This window comes from Centropristis striata, chromosome 10 (assembly GCF_030273125.1).
Source record: "Centropristis striata isolate RG_2023a ecotype Rhode Island chromosome 10, C.striata_1.0, whole genome shotgun sequence".
In the NCBI taxonomy this organism is placed as follows: domain Eukaryota; kingdom Metazoa; phylum Chordata; class Actinopteri; order Perciformes; family Serranidae; genus Centropristis; species Centropristis striata.
The window spans coordinates 37857291-37872211 of NC_081526.1; the positions used below are offsets into that span (position 1 = coordinate 37857291).

The 14921-nt window shown below is 39.8% G+C and overlaps 2 protein-coding genes across 2 annotated transcripts; one reads left to right on the forward strand and one right to left on the reverse strand.

Moving 5' to 3' along the window:
* Window positions 1-213: 213 nt before the first annotated feature.
* On the forward strand, window positions 214-3752 carry crygs2 (crystallin, gamma S2). The gene is made up of 3 exons (XM_059343172.1): window positions 214-222; window positions 485-727; window positions 3480-3752. Exons 1-3 carry the CDS (start codon window positions 214-216, stop codon window positions 3750-3752), a joined length of 525 nt encoding a protein of 174 aa, XP_059199155.1.
* A 160-nt stretch (window positions 3753-3912) lies between these two features.
* lcmt2 (leucine carboxyl methyltransferase 2) lies at window positions 3913-14728 on the reverse strand. The gene is made up of 14 exons (XM_059343053.1): window positions 14576-14728; window positions 13270-13394; window positions 12599-12680; window positions 11632-11812; window positions 10722-10878; window positions 10208-10397; window positions 9108-9215; window positions 8915-9002; window positions 8018-8245; window positions 6596-6841; window positions 6416-6513; window positions 5622-5809; window positions 5389-5524; window positions 3913-4856 (listed from the first exon to the last, which is right to left on the reverse strand). The coding sequence occupies exons 1-14, from the start codon at window positions 14615-14617 to the stop codon at window positions 4692-4694; spliced, it is 2034 nt and encodes a 677-aa protein (XP_059199036.1). The 5' UTR covers window positions 14618-14728; the 3' UTR covers window positions 3913-4691.
* Between the last annotated feature and the right edge of the window lie 193 nt (window positions 14729-14921).

Here is a 14921-nt window from a genome sequence, read left to right on the forward strand (position 1 = left end):
GAATAGCACTAGAATCACTGACTCAATTTTTGGATCTCATTTTCATGACAAAGCGATTGTTCCCCTTTTGCCTCCACTGTTGCTGTTTATGAACGTGGGAACGCGGGGATATAAAAGGGACGGGGGAGAAGCCAGAGCAACATCGAGACCTCAGGGGAACCAACGCCACGATCACTTAACATCACCAAGGATATCCCTCACAGTACATCCAAGATGGGCAGGGTGAGTTCACACTTAATGGGACTCAGAGTCAGGTAACACTGTGGCATGCAGGTGAAGCATCAATATGAGGCTTTAAGGCTGAGTGTGCGCCCTTTCTGGAGGGATTTTGGGGGTTTGAACCTGCTTTTATTTGGTTTACATCTGAGAAAAGTGCAGTACTAGGTGTGGCTAGATTTAGACGTTAAAGCTGCACTTTCCATTGAAACGAAACTGCCAAAAGAATGCTTTTCAGTCAGATTTTTTTGCATGTTTTCCCCCCAAGATTGTCTTCTTCGAGGACAAGAATTTCCAGGGCCGTCGCTACGAGTGCGACAGCGACTGCTCTGACTTCCACGCCTACCTGAGCCGCTGCAACTCCATCCGGGTGGAGAGTGGGGCCTGGGTGGTGTACGAACGTCCCAACTACATGGGCTACCAGTACGTCCTGACCAGGGGGGAGTACCCAGAGTACCAGCGCTGGATGGGCCTCAATGACCGCCTCAGCTCCTGCAAGATGGTCCACTTTGTAAGTCAGCCTGTGATCTGATCTGCTGCACAGTACGGCCTCTTAATTCACCACTAACCTGTTCAAATGTGACTCCTAGTAGGGTTTACCTCAGCTGTGAAGCAGAGGAGCCTCACTCTGTAGGTTAGCCAATGCAGAAGAGCCTTAAACCTGCATTACTTCTAACGTCCAGCAGGGGGCGACTCCACTGGCTGCAAAAAGAAGTCAGATCACATAGAAGTCTAAAGGAAAATGACCCTTTTTTGACCTCAGTAAACATTCTCATAATGACTTTATGCTCTCAATCATTAGTTTCAGGTCATCTTCAAAACAGTATGATGGTTATTTAGTAAATTATAGTCCCATTTAGGGTCAAATAAACTTTCTGTTTTGGTCTTAGAACTTTGACCCTTTCACGTGTGTAAGAAAGTCCAAATATGGTCACTTCTGGCTCCAAAAAAACAAGATGGCGATGGCCAAAATGCCAAACTTGAGGCTTAAAACCCCATTATTATGGATCCCACTGCTTTTCTTGGTAAGACCCAACCTGTGTAGCAATCAAACGCTTGAATTAGACAGGCGTCCATACTTGCCTTAACCACTGAAGTCAATGGCTAACCTTAACCAACCGGCTGCTGCACAGGGTGGCTCTAGTCCAGATAAGGAGTAGGAGTCATAATCAGGCCCAAAGTTGAGGCTTCAAAATGTGTTATTATGGATCCCACTTCTTTTCTTTGCCCACCCTGCGTAGCATTAAAGTGCTAAGACTGACAAGACCTCCATGCTCAGAAGAGGTACCAGTACCCAATTTTTTGTTCAGGTCCCATCTCCTGACCAATTAGACTACTATGCATGGCGGATCATGCCATGCGATACACAATCAGGGCTTCAAACAGTTAGTCCACATCACAGTGGCTACATTTACTTCTAATCAACAGGCTATGGTTATAAACTTGAGCTTCAGACAGTCAGAAGTTGTTTTCACTAATAACATATGGAAGAATTATCCTATCTTTATTCAAGAGCGTAGATTTTCAGTTTGAGAGCATAATTTGTCTTTCTCGTGCTCAGATTTGTTCTCCTCATGCTCATGCCTATATATATATATATATATATATATATATATATATATATATATATATAATCTAAGCTACGATAACTCTTTTTAGGACTACTTAAGATTAATTCTACAGAAATATGCTGCGTCTTAAATAGGTGATGATTCAAATAGCTGGCTAATATGGTCAATTGGTGTAAATTTAAGAGAGAAGCAGTTTTACAAACAGACCATATACCCGAGATATACCTTGAGATCTGAGCGCGTAGACTTTAGATTTGAGCGCGCACAGGACATATTTGAGTGCGAGCGAAATGTTTGTGTCCAAGAAGAAGAAATGTGAGCACAAGCATGTGATTTTTAAGTGCACGCACACATTTTGAAAGAAAGCAGCAGAAATCTGAGTGCGAGCGCAAAATGTGAGCATGAGGAGAACAAATCTGAGCACGAGAAAGACAAATTATGCTCTCAAACTGAAAATCTACGCTCTTGAATAAAGATAGGATAATTCTTCCATAATAACAGCCACAGTGAGTGCAGAGGAGAGTAAAACTAAGGGATGAGAGGTCGTGCTCTGGTGGTGACTCTCTGCGTGGCTGCAGGGCGTATTGGTATTGGTCGATGGAGACCAATACGTGGCTCGATCTGCTCGTATGATCAGGCCTCGGCCCAACTGACCCACATTCTGCAGGCAGATCCAGGGACACCACTTTCATACAAAAATCAATAGAGTTTGTACAAGCTGAAGTTTTGAGCTGTTTATAAAGGCAGGAAACAGAAGGGAGGAGTTGTCTTATTGCTGCGGTGGATGATGATGAGCCTCATTTTATATGCAGAGCTACAAACATTTTTCTAGTGTTAGGCCCCGTTCACACGAGGACGGTCTGAACAGAAGATGCAAAAGTGGCGTCGCGTCTTCACTTTTTATTCCTCGTTTAGTCGAGCGTTTTCAGGAGGAAATCTGCTGCATACGGTGACGCAAAAGTGTGTGAAATGTGATTGTATGCAGCCAGGCGGCATCACTTAAAGCCATAAGAGCATCTTTGGGCATGCAGAAGTTTTCACGCCACACATTTTCATCAGCTACTCCTTCCACAAAGTTCTCCTCCATCACTAGATCTCCCAGGTCTCGTTCACAGCCGTCTGGCTCCTCCCACCAATCGCTGCATCCAGAATGTGATGGAGGTAATTCCAGATCCTTCTCTGTTCACTAATACTATCTGTACATATCCTGGACATTTGGTGGAAAGACTCCTGTAAGTTTATTAGAGCTGCCAGAGCAGCTTGAAGGTCCCACCATGGAAATAATCCCACGTTTCTTTATTTCCTGTCCTGGAGCATGTATGTGACGTAAACACATACGTGACGTGAGCAGATCAGATCAGAGTTTTGTGTCTTGTCAGTGTAGACGACACGCTACGGAGGAGAGGATTACACTTTTACACTTTGGAGGGTGGTTTCAGATTTTTGCGTCTTTAAGCCCCAAAAACGCCGTCACCGTCTAAACGAAAGGCACTTCACATAAAATATTTTGTCGTTTTCACCCGCGAGCGTCCTGGTGTAAACGGGGCCTTAGATGTAAATCTCATCTCCCTACATATCCCCCCTTCCCCTTTTCTCTTACCCCACATCCCCTCCCTGTTCTTCCCCAACCCCCTGCACTAACCACCTCTCCCCCCCCTGTCACTGACCCCGCCTCCTCCCGTACCCTTGCAGACCAGTGGGACTCAGTACAAGATGCAGCTGTATGAGAAGGCAGACTTCGGGGGCCAGGCCTTCGAGGCCACAGAGGACTGCCCCTCTCTGCTGGAGAAGTTCCGCTGGAGGGAGGTCAACTCCTGCAAGATCTTCGATGGCTGGTGGGTTTTCTACGAGCACCCTAACTACCGTGGACGCCAGTACTTCCTGGAGAAGGGAGAGTACCGCAAGCCTGGCGACTGGGGAGCCAACAGTCCTGCGGTCCAGTCCTTCAGGCGCTTCACCGAATGATTTCACCTCCATCCAAAACCTAAAAACGGCCCAATAAGTTGATACTTGACTATGATTTTTGATTATTGTGATTTTGAACTGAGGTCTCACGAATAAAAGCCTGTCCAGTAAGCAGACGGAGGACGTTTCTTTCTTGATTTTACATGTTGTTTAATGTCTTTTGAACCTTTTTGTGCGCTTGCATACTTAATAAGACATCCACAACCAACATCAGTAACAAATACACTACTGGTCAAAAGTTTTAGAACACACCAACTTTCCCAGAATTTAATTGAAAATGATGCAGTTTAATGTCTCAGTGTACTCTGAAATTAATGCACATTTGCAACATTTAAAATTCTTTATTGAGCATGATAGTGTTTTGAAAATAAAAAAAAAGATTCAAAATCACATTTTATGTTGAACTAAAGGACTAAAAAAAGACACAAAATGAGCAAAAAAAGAAACAAAATGACTAAAAAAAGACACCAAAAGACTTAAAAAAGACACAAAAAGACACAAAATGACTCAAAAAAGACACAAAATGACTTACAAAGACATGAAAAGAATTCAAAAATGGACAAAATAGCCCAAGACTCCATAGAGTTAAGTTGTTAACCCATTTCTTGTTCCCTGAAAAAGGCCTACTTGTATAATTCGGAAATGTACATTATTTTCCAGTTTTGGTTAAGCTTACCTTTTTTTATTTACCTCTGGCAGTTCACCACTTACCTTTGTACCCTTTCAAGCTGTTCATTTGACTTGAACTGCTTGAATTTCAATAAAAAATGGAAAAATTGGGGTGTTCTAAAACTTTTGACCGGTAGTGTATCTGAAGTTCAAACTGCTCCAGAGAATTCAAGTTCATCAGTCTCCTCCTGTCCCAGATGTTAGAGGTGTTGGAGTTTGGATCAACTCTGTCCAGTCATTGATTTCAACGGCTTAACAGTTTCACAGACTTCATCCCAGCGCAGGTCTGAGGTCCACAGTGACAGGCTGAAGATTGAAGTGAGTCCCAAAAGAGAAACAGTTTCCTCCTCCTCCTATCAGCAGCAGCTCCTCCTCTTCTGGATCACTCAGCTCAGAACAGAAGGAGTGGAGCATCAGTGGCCAGGGAACGGAGGTCTGAAGATGGCAGAACAGAACAGTGATCACAGTGATTTATCTTTTAACTTACTATCAGTTTGTTGTCTCAAAGGTTTATTCTGAGGTTACATAATAAATTAAAATGCATTGTTAACAAATTGCTTTTTATGGAGCACTTGATGCCCTAAATCCAGGAGGTAAAATACAGTAAAAGCCACTTAATTAAAAAAAAACTATTGCTCTACATCTGTGTCCACTTGGTCCGATAAAGTAAGAAAGCTTGTTTGGTTTGGTTAAGACAAACTGTTTTCATGGTCAGCTCATATGCACCAAACATTCAAACCATCGCTCAGAAAAAACACTATATAGACATTCAGTCTAATCATTTCAGTAACGCTTCTTGGCAAGCTCTGTCCAACACCAAAAAACATAAATAATCACATCAGAAGTATTGACGTGCAGCATCAACTTCTGTCATGTTTACTCCTCCTCATGTTTGTAAAAGTCAGTGTGAACAAAAACTAAAATGCAGCAACATATCATTATCATTTATTAAAGCAGCCTGACTGACCGTGTCCAGCCTGAACTCCACACTGCTGCAGGTGCTGAGGTCGATAATAACGACACCTGGAACTCCGTCTGAATGCAGCCAAACTCCTCCAACCACAACCAGCTTCTCACCGATCACATGGGCAGAGTGAGAGTACCTGAAACAAAGTCAACAGTGGTTGTTTTTCATCAATAGAAACTTTAGAACATGGAGTTTTGTTTCGAAAGGAAACCAATGATGTATAAACCACAGACCTGGGAACAGGAGGGGGCTGCAGCTCTATTCTCTCCCAGCAGAAGCCTCCGTCAGTGGGCCGTAACACCACCGTGTCCCCCAGTGGGACCCCCCATCGGTCCAGTCCTCCAAACACCACCACACCGCCCCGATACGGACACGCTGAGCTGGTGTGACGGGGCTCTGGTGTAGCACCCTCTACTGGGATCTGGGATTAACACACACACACACACACACACACACACACACTTTTTCTATTATGTCATTACTTGTTTACATCAGAAAGGACTATTTTATCTGTCTGTCTGTCTGTCTGTCTGTCTGTCTGTCCGTCTGCTGATTTGCTTATCAGCATATATGTATGGCCACACAATAACCCTCCTCATACCTACTAACTGTCAGAAATCAACGTAAACAACAACTGGTGTTGTAAATATCTACTCTTTATTTTTATTTTTTAAATTATTTACCTTATTTTCTGTTCAAGTTGTTTGACCTTTTTTTGTTATGTAAATAAAAATAAAGTTGTCCTCCAAAAGTGGGGGGGTGGTGGTGGGCCAAAAAAAAAAAAAAAGAAAGGACTATTTTACAGCATGGTTGAGCAGTGACAATATTCTAAATATAGTCTTTTAAAAACATATTTAGGTGTATAAAACATGTTTCGCTGCTGCTTCCGTCTACAGTAGCACTTTGCTTAGCATCTACATGTCACCCAATGCATTTTAAAGAAGAAACAGAAACTAATTTAAGTGCTCACAGCATGTGTGCAATAAATAGAAATATTTATAAAGATAAAACATTGTGATCAACTGACCTGAGTCCAGCGCTGCTGCTCCAGACACAGGAAGTAGCCTCCACCCAGAGCTGCCTCTGATTCGTTCTTTCCACCGAACACAAACAGAAAGTCTTTACCTGCAGGAAGTATAAGAAGATTTAATTGTTTACAAAATAAGTACAAATGAAAATGAAGGAGAAATGAGATAAGACGTGTCACCTTTGTGTTTGACAGCAGTAGCAGTGTGCCTCCATCTCAGCGGTGGAGGATCCCCCGTACACACCATCTGCTCCACACTAAGCTTCTCTGTGTCTCCTTCCTCTGAGTCCAGAGGACCAGGAGGACCCCCGGAGCCCAGCGTTACTCTGTAAAGGCTTCTGATCGGGTTGAGCGGAGAGGAGCGACCACCGTAGACCAGAACACCTCCTCCAGGGAGAGAGGAGGCCGTGTGGTAGAGTCGAACTCCTGGAAGAAGGCAACACAACTTTTATTTTACTTGCACAATATTGATCACATGACTAGAGAAAGAAAGTATTGGAGTATTATCACTATGTGCTTTTTATTTATTGTGTTATTTGATGCTCAGAGGAAGTGCTCTGGAAGTAATCTGATGGAGCATAATTAGCTAGAAAGGACTATTTTACTACTAATTTCCCTTTGGGGATGAATCAATCAATCAATCAATCAATCTATCTATCTATCTATCTATCTATCTATCTATCTATCTATCTATCTATCTATCTATCTATCTATCTGTCTGTCTGTCTGTCTGTCTGTCTGTCTGTCTGTCTGTGTATTCACAATTAATCATTTAATCTATTGATTTTTTTATTTTTGTTGACAAAATGCCCCCATGTGGATACCGTCAATTTGTGTTTTTTCTACGACCAAAAGTCTAAAATGTAAATGTTAGATTTTCTGTTATTATGACAAATAAAAATCTACATATTTAAAAAACTGCAACCAGAGAATCTTTGGCATTTTTCAATAAAAACAAAAACAAAACAACTATCCATTATTGACATAGTTTCTGCTTGATTTTCTTTCCCGTGACAACAAAAAAAATTGTTGCATTTAAAGAATCTATCTATCTATCTATCTATCTATCTATCTATCTATCTATCTATCTAGCTATCTATCTATCTAGCTATCTATCTATCTATCTATCTATCTATCTATCTATCTATCTATCTATCTATCTATCTATCTATCTATCTATCCATCTATCTATCCATCTATCTTTTCACAATTAATCATTTAATCTATTGATTTTTTTATTTTTGTTGACAAAATGCCCCCATGTGGATACCGTCAATTTGTGTTTTTTCTACGACCAAAAGTCTAAAATTGAAATGTTAGATTTTCTGTTATTATGACATAAATAAAAATCTACATGTTTAAAAAAACTGCAACCAGAGAATCTTTGGCATTTTCCAATGAAAACAAAAACAAAACAATTGATCCATTATTGAAATAGTTGCTGCTTCATTTTCTTTCCCTTGACAACAAAAAAAATTGTTGCATTTAAAGAATCTATCTATCTATCTATCTATCTATCTATCTATCTATCTATCTATCTATCTATCTATCTATCTATCTATCTATCTATCCAAAACAATCAGAAGCAGCACGCCCCCTCACCCAGCTCTGTTGGTGTCTCCACACTGACAGACCTCCAGCCCTCCTGGCCCCTGATGAGGATCCTGGACTCAGCCCCCCTGCCTCCTTTGCTGCAGCCTCCGGTCAGCAGGACCTGACCTGGGCTCACCGGGGTGGAAGCCATCCCCAGACCCTCCAAACAAGCCGGTACGGTCTGCACACTCAGAGCTGCAGGGCTCCAGGATGGGCCGACCAATGGCACCGGAGATACTGAGGTAAAACAAACAAACAAAAGATTCTTTAGATCAGGGGTGTCAAACTCAAATACACAGTGGGCCAAAATTTTAAACTTGGACAAAGTCGCGGGCCAACATTGATATTTATTGAAAAAATGGACCTAAACAAGTTCAAACGAAACAGAACAAGCAAAGCTTGATATAACTTAATATTGCAAATGTTCAAAATCGAATATCAAATAAAACAAACAAACACATCAATGGCATTCATTTCCTAAATAAAATTTAAATAAAAATCGTATGTCCCTTTATTTTATATGCGGCCTTCTTTAAATTTAAATTTAACAGTCATCTTTTTCCACAGGCTAAAAATAAATGTAAGAATAAAATAACAATAATAAACCAAATGACTAATAATAATATCCTTCAATGAATGTGCAACCATTCAAGCCTTGGACTAGCAAGAACAATAAAGACAACTTTAATTGTTGCTCAGTTTGCTACACACTGATCTACTGTGTTCTAGCCAAAACACCAGCAGAGCATTCTGGGATTTGTAGTATTATATTTTGGTATTTCCTCGCGGGCCAAATATAATTATACTGCAGGCCAAATTTGGCCCACGGGCCAGAGTTTGACACATCTGCTTTAGATGGAAGTAGGAAAGGTGTTTTTTCGTAGAGGGAACTAAAGAGATAGCCACCTGGAGCGTGTGTTAGTAAAGCCTGAGCCATCAAAGAGCCTCGAGACGCAGTGAGGATGAAGTAGTGGGAACATTTCTGATGCCACTCCTGAGGGTTCAGAAGATATATGGTCACTCTGTTCAACATGATCACTGGGAACATTGTTGTAATAAAAAAAAAAACAGAAGATGCAAACACATGTAAACAGCTGACCTCATATTCATCAAAAGGCTCCAGGCTCTCCACTCTGCGTCTCTCCTCCTCAGGGAGCAGCTGGAGGTAAAAGTCATTCATATCCAGACACACACACTGCTGCCAGCCCTGGACACACAAACACCGTGACACTGTTGGATTAAACATCTGAACCTGCAACCGCCAGCAGATTTAAAAGGCTCATTTTCTTCAAAACAGTCGCCAAAATGATACCTTATATCCCAACCAGAAAGTGTAAAAAACTGGAATTATTGTCAGATTATATACTTTACGACAGTCCTTGAACAGATAAAGTGGGACAAAGGCTTCCTTCAGGAAAAAGAACCAAATCTAATCTTAAAATTAAAAAGATATTGTGATAAATCAATTTATTCTGCCTGCCTCATTTTCCCCAATGTTGTTAAAAAAATATATATATATATGTACAGTACAGGCCAAAAGTTTGGACACACCTTCTCATTCAATGCGTTTCCTTTATTTTCATGACTATTGACATTGTAAATTCATCAAAACTATTAATGAACACATGTGGAATTATGTACTTAACAAAAAAGTGTAAATAACTGAAAACATGTCTTATATTCTAGTAAGCAAAGGGTGGTTACTTTGAGGAATCTAAAATACAAGACATGTTTTCAGTTATTTCACACTTTTTTGTTAAGTACATAATTCCATATGTGTTCATTCATAGTTTTGATGCCTTCAGTGAGAATCTACAATGTAAATAGTCATGAAAATAAAGAAAAATGCATTGAATGAGATGGTGTGTCCAAACTTTTGGCCTGTACTGTACATATGTAAAGCATGTGGTGCAAAAAATGTATCCCAATGTTGTTAAAACTTGATGGGACTTGGAAAAACTTTGTATATAAAGACACCAATTTTTGTAAAAAACCCCCCAAAAAACAACAGAAATTAATTCAAACTGAGGACTTTATGATTATTGGCATTATAACTGTGTTTTATTTTTAATTATTATTATTATTGTTTTATTTATTTTTTAATTCTTCCTACTTTAACAATTTGTGCACACTTCACAGAAAAACAATCAGCAACAGTTACATGATGTAGTAATATGTTTATATTTTCTGCATACTGGCCTTGTGCAGGAAGCGGAGCCTCTGTGCAGCAGTGTCGGGGTATTGCTGAAGAGCATGCAGAGTTGAATTTAGTTTAACAAAATGATGTTGCATGATCCAACCAAAGGGATCATGTGGTCGTATCTGCTCATACATAACAAAGAGTGACTGTGGGAGGAGCTTTGCTGCCCAACTGATGACATCATCTGACCTTGAAGAGACACAACACAACAGGCTGATCAGCAAAACATATGAGAGGCAATTGATGGACAATAGAGACAGATTTCCATTTGGCCAGTAAATTATTAATGCAACACAATAAGTAGGTTTTAAATAGATTTAAATCAAGATAAATAGATCAAAGCAACCTTACATTAAAGCTATATAGCTAACATCATAAATCAAGAATCTTTTGCTAGATGATATGATAATGTAATTCCTAATACAGTACATTATTTTAAAGTCCTGGCTTATATATTATGCATACAGAAAAAGGGTGATACGTTATGTAAATAGACTAAGCTGCAGTTCTTACCATTTTGTTTCCATGTAGGTGAGCACCACTTCAGAGAGAATTAAAGTGGGGGCATCCCAGTCCAGCCCTGCTGCACCCAGAGCCTCCTCCACCTGGGACTCCTCCCTAATGTCCACTCCCAGGAGACGGTACTGACCACTGGACACATACACAGGTCCTGGACACACAGAGGAAGAAAAACACTTTAAAAATCTAAACTTAACCCTCCTGTCGTCCTTCCGGGTCAAATTGACCCAATCTGTTTTGACTATTCTTTCTTTCCTCCCTCCTCCTGTCTTCCTCTCTTCTTTCCTCCTTCCTTCCTTCTTTCCTTCCCTCGCCCCTCCTTTCTTTCTTTCTTTCTTTCCTTCCTTTCCTCCCTCCTTCCCTTTCCTCCTTCCGCTATCTCCTTTCCTTTCTCTCTTCTTTCCTTCCTCCTGATTTCCTCTCCTTTCCTCCTTCCTTCCTTCTTTCATCCCTCCTGCCTCCATTCCTTCCTCTATCCTCCTTCCTTCTTCCCTTCCCTCACCCCCCTTTCCTTCCCTCCTTTCTTTCTTTCTTTCCTTCCTCTTTCCTTTCTGCCCTCTTTCCTTCCTTCCTCCCTCCTTTCTGCCCTCTTTCCTTCCTGCCTCCCTCCTTTTCTCCCTCCTTCCTTCTTTATTTTTTCCTTCCTTTCTTCTCCTCCTCCCCTTTCTTTCCTCCATCCTCCTTCCTTTCCCTCTCATTTCCATTCTTTCTCCTTTTCCTCCTCTCTTCTTTCCTTCCTCCATCCTTCTTTCTTTCCTTCCTTCTTTCCTCCATCCTTTTTTACTTCCCTTTGCGTCCTTCCCTCTTCATCCTTCCTTGACCCGAGGACAACAGGAGGGTTAAGTGACACATGACAAAGAAAATCTGTTGAATCTCAGTGAAATGTGGATTGGAAATGACAAACCTGTAAGAGGAGGTAAACTGGGGTCCAACATCCCCCTCAGTGTGATGTTAGAGTTGATCAGGGCTGCTTTGCGTCGCGTCACATCAGGAAAATCGACCTCAAACACAAGCGTCCTGTCAAGTGCTTCTTCTGCACGGAGGCGAAAATACGTAGAGTCGAACCCGGCGCCCAGAGACAGAATCTAACAAACGGAGAGGGACAAAGATGGCAGGAGTGAAAAAGGCAAAAGAATATATCTAGAACAGGGGTTCCCAAAGTGTGGTGCGTGGACCCCTGGGGTGCGCGAGATGAAAAATGTAATGGCGGTCTGATAATTACACAATTACATTTTTTTCCCCCACACAATAAAGAAGTGTAAATAAACATTTCCTTTGTAAAATGTAAAATAAAAAACTGTAATATTTATTAATTAATAAATGCAGGCTATTCAAAATGCACTTCATCTTAAAATGAAGCGTAGAAGAAGTTCTCTTCTTCCATGTTTCCAGCCTGTGTTATGATGACGGGTTGTTTAGCTCCACGCTCATTTAAACTTGCTGCAATTTTTGTTCAACGCGGCTAAAAATATTATAACATTTTCCAACTTATGTTCTTTCTGCCTCTGATCCTGAGCCTTCATCATCCTCTTTGCTCTTAAAAGTGGAAGCTTGTTCATAACTTTGTTGCATTATATTGAAACTGTGTTCAGGTTAATTCAAATGCGAGAGCTCATTGTTGTGATGGTGATTATTTTATTATATGTGTGTTCTCATTTGAGCATGATTAAACATGCCGCCTTTAATATGGCGATAAAAAAGCTTATTGCATTTTGTTTTTTTTGAAGGTGTGGGGGATTGGGGGTGCGTCAACACAGTTGGGACGTAGAAGGGGGTGGGAGGCTAAAAACGTTTGGGAACCGCTGATCTAGAACATGCAACACTTTCCCACTTTCTTTATAAAACAGTTCGTCAGTATGCTGCTAACTTGCCTGTCTCTTGGGACAGTTTTCTGTGATGTGTAGGAACTTCTTCAAACAGCTATCCACAGCTCTCCAACGCACATAGTAACCCCTGAAACACACAAATACACTTCAGACTTTTATTTGTACAAAACACCATAGGCAGTGAGTTCCCCAGTTTACCACTATGACTCCTGTATGTGGTGCTTCTTTGTCAAAGATAAATGATTGAATTCTACGATAAATGGCAACCGTTTATGGACTTTTTTGTGACGATGTAACCCCCCCCACACTCCTTTCTTTTCTTTGTCCCTTTTTATTTATTTATTTATTTTATTATATATATATATATATATATATATATATATATATATTTTACTTCCTCCTCTTTCCCCTCTCTCTTTTATAATTATTTATGTATTTTATCTGTTATGTTTATGTGGTCAGTTTATTCATTTTATACAGACTATGTCGAAATATCTAAATACTGTATAGTCTATTTGGTTTCGTTTTGTGTGACTGTTGTTTGTTCTTAAAATCATACAATTTAAATCTAATGATGTGTACAACATGTTTAATGTCGACACCAATGTACCCTGATGTAGGTATGTCCCTCTGTTTTTTTTTGTAAACACATCAATAAAAATATGAAACACAAAGATCAATGATTTAGCACAACATCATTTACAACCCCTGCTGACCTGTTGATGAGCGGGGCTCTCCTAGCTGCTTTGCACACAAAGTGTTGGAGGAAAACATCATGGAAGTAGCCCTGCGCTGCAGCAGACACCTTGCTCACCACACTGCTGTCGTTGGTCCCCTGAACCTGAATCAAAAAAAGAAAATAATCACAGAGCCATCATAACTGTAAATGCCAAAGCCTACTACATTTACATTTACATTCAGTCATTTAGCAGACGCTTTTATCTAAAGCGACTTACAGGAAGAATACAAACAAACAATCAAGGTATAGTGCAATAAGAGCTATTTTTTATTGTATTTTTATATTTTATTGCTTAGGTTGTTCTTATTTAATTGTGTTGTTATTGTCTCTGTGTGTAATGCTGCTGCTACACTGTAATTTCCCAGCTTGGGATAAATAAAGTATATCTATCTATCTATCTATCTATCTATCTATCTATCTATCTATCTATCTATCTATTAGTGCATCAATAAGTGCTACTACCAGTTTGATTTATTTTTCACTGGTGGAGGAAGTGAAGTCAATACTATTTAAAAAAAGCCCAGTATCACAAATCACAGTGAATATTCACTGTGCAATTACTACACCTGTTAAGGTATAATGTTAAACTGAATGTAAACGGGAATGCAGTGTTAAAACATATATGCATATTATCAAGAAATAAGATACAGAGATGTACACTGATTGTAAAAAGATTTTTAACATTCCATTCAATAGGAACACGTACGTATCGTACACGTTTATCAAGTACAGTAATTAATTAAAGTCAGTGGCGGTGGGTCAAATTAATATTTAAATGATCAATGTATAACGATGAACAACGGAACAATTCCTACCTATTTTTTGTTCAAACAATATCTCATTGTGCACAAAAGGAACCCAGAATGTGTCCATTGTATAATAGTTTAATTGTGCAATAAAAGCTTGTGTATATAAAAGAAGATCATTCTCACTGGACTGCACTTTCAAAATAAAAATTAAGTAATTGTGCACAAAAATGAGAAATGTCATTGTCATACAAAAATAATTATTGTTGGTAAGTCTCATTGTTTCAATCAGTGTATTTGTATCTTCCAAATATACTTAAATGATATTTTTAAATAAACTAAAATAAAGGTTTTGAATGCCTAAATATCATGTCGTCGTTTTTTAATGTGCCCCTCTGATTAAACACTGGCCCCTGCTTGGCCCCCACAGTAAAACTGGTCTAGAACCGCCACTGGTTAAAGTGATTTTTATATACTTTCTTAGGTTTTGTTAGCTAAATTACAGTAAAAGAAAATAAAAATAAAAATGATTTTTACCGCGATGTCCTTCCCCTGCTTCTTCCGGTTTGTCGTTGGCATTTTATCAGTAAGCTGTCACACAACTTCGCAAATAAACTCCAACAAACATTATAAAGTGTTTAAAATGAGTGTGAAAGTTATCATTATTGAGGAGTTCACAAAAAACAATAACATCCTTCATGTGTTGAAGACTTCCGGCTGAGTGCCTTTGTTTTGACGTGTTAGCGCCCCCTGCGGCCTGGAGGCCACACTGGCAAAACGAATGCCGTTCAAAAGCCCATTCAGAATATTTACACTTTAAGGGTTTTATTTGAATGCGGTAACAATAAGTTTAAATAGACTTGCGTCACTATACGTGTTGTTG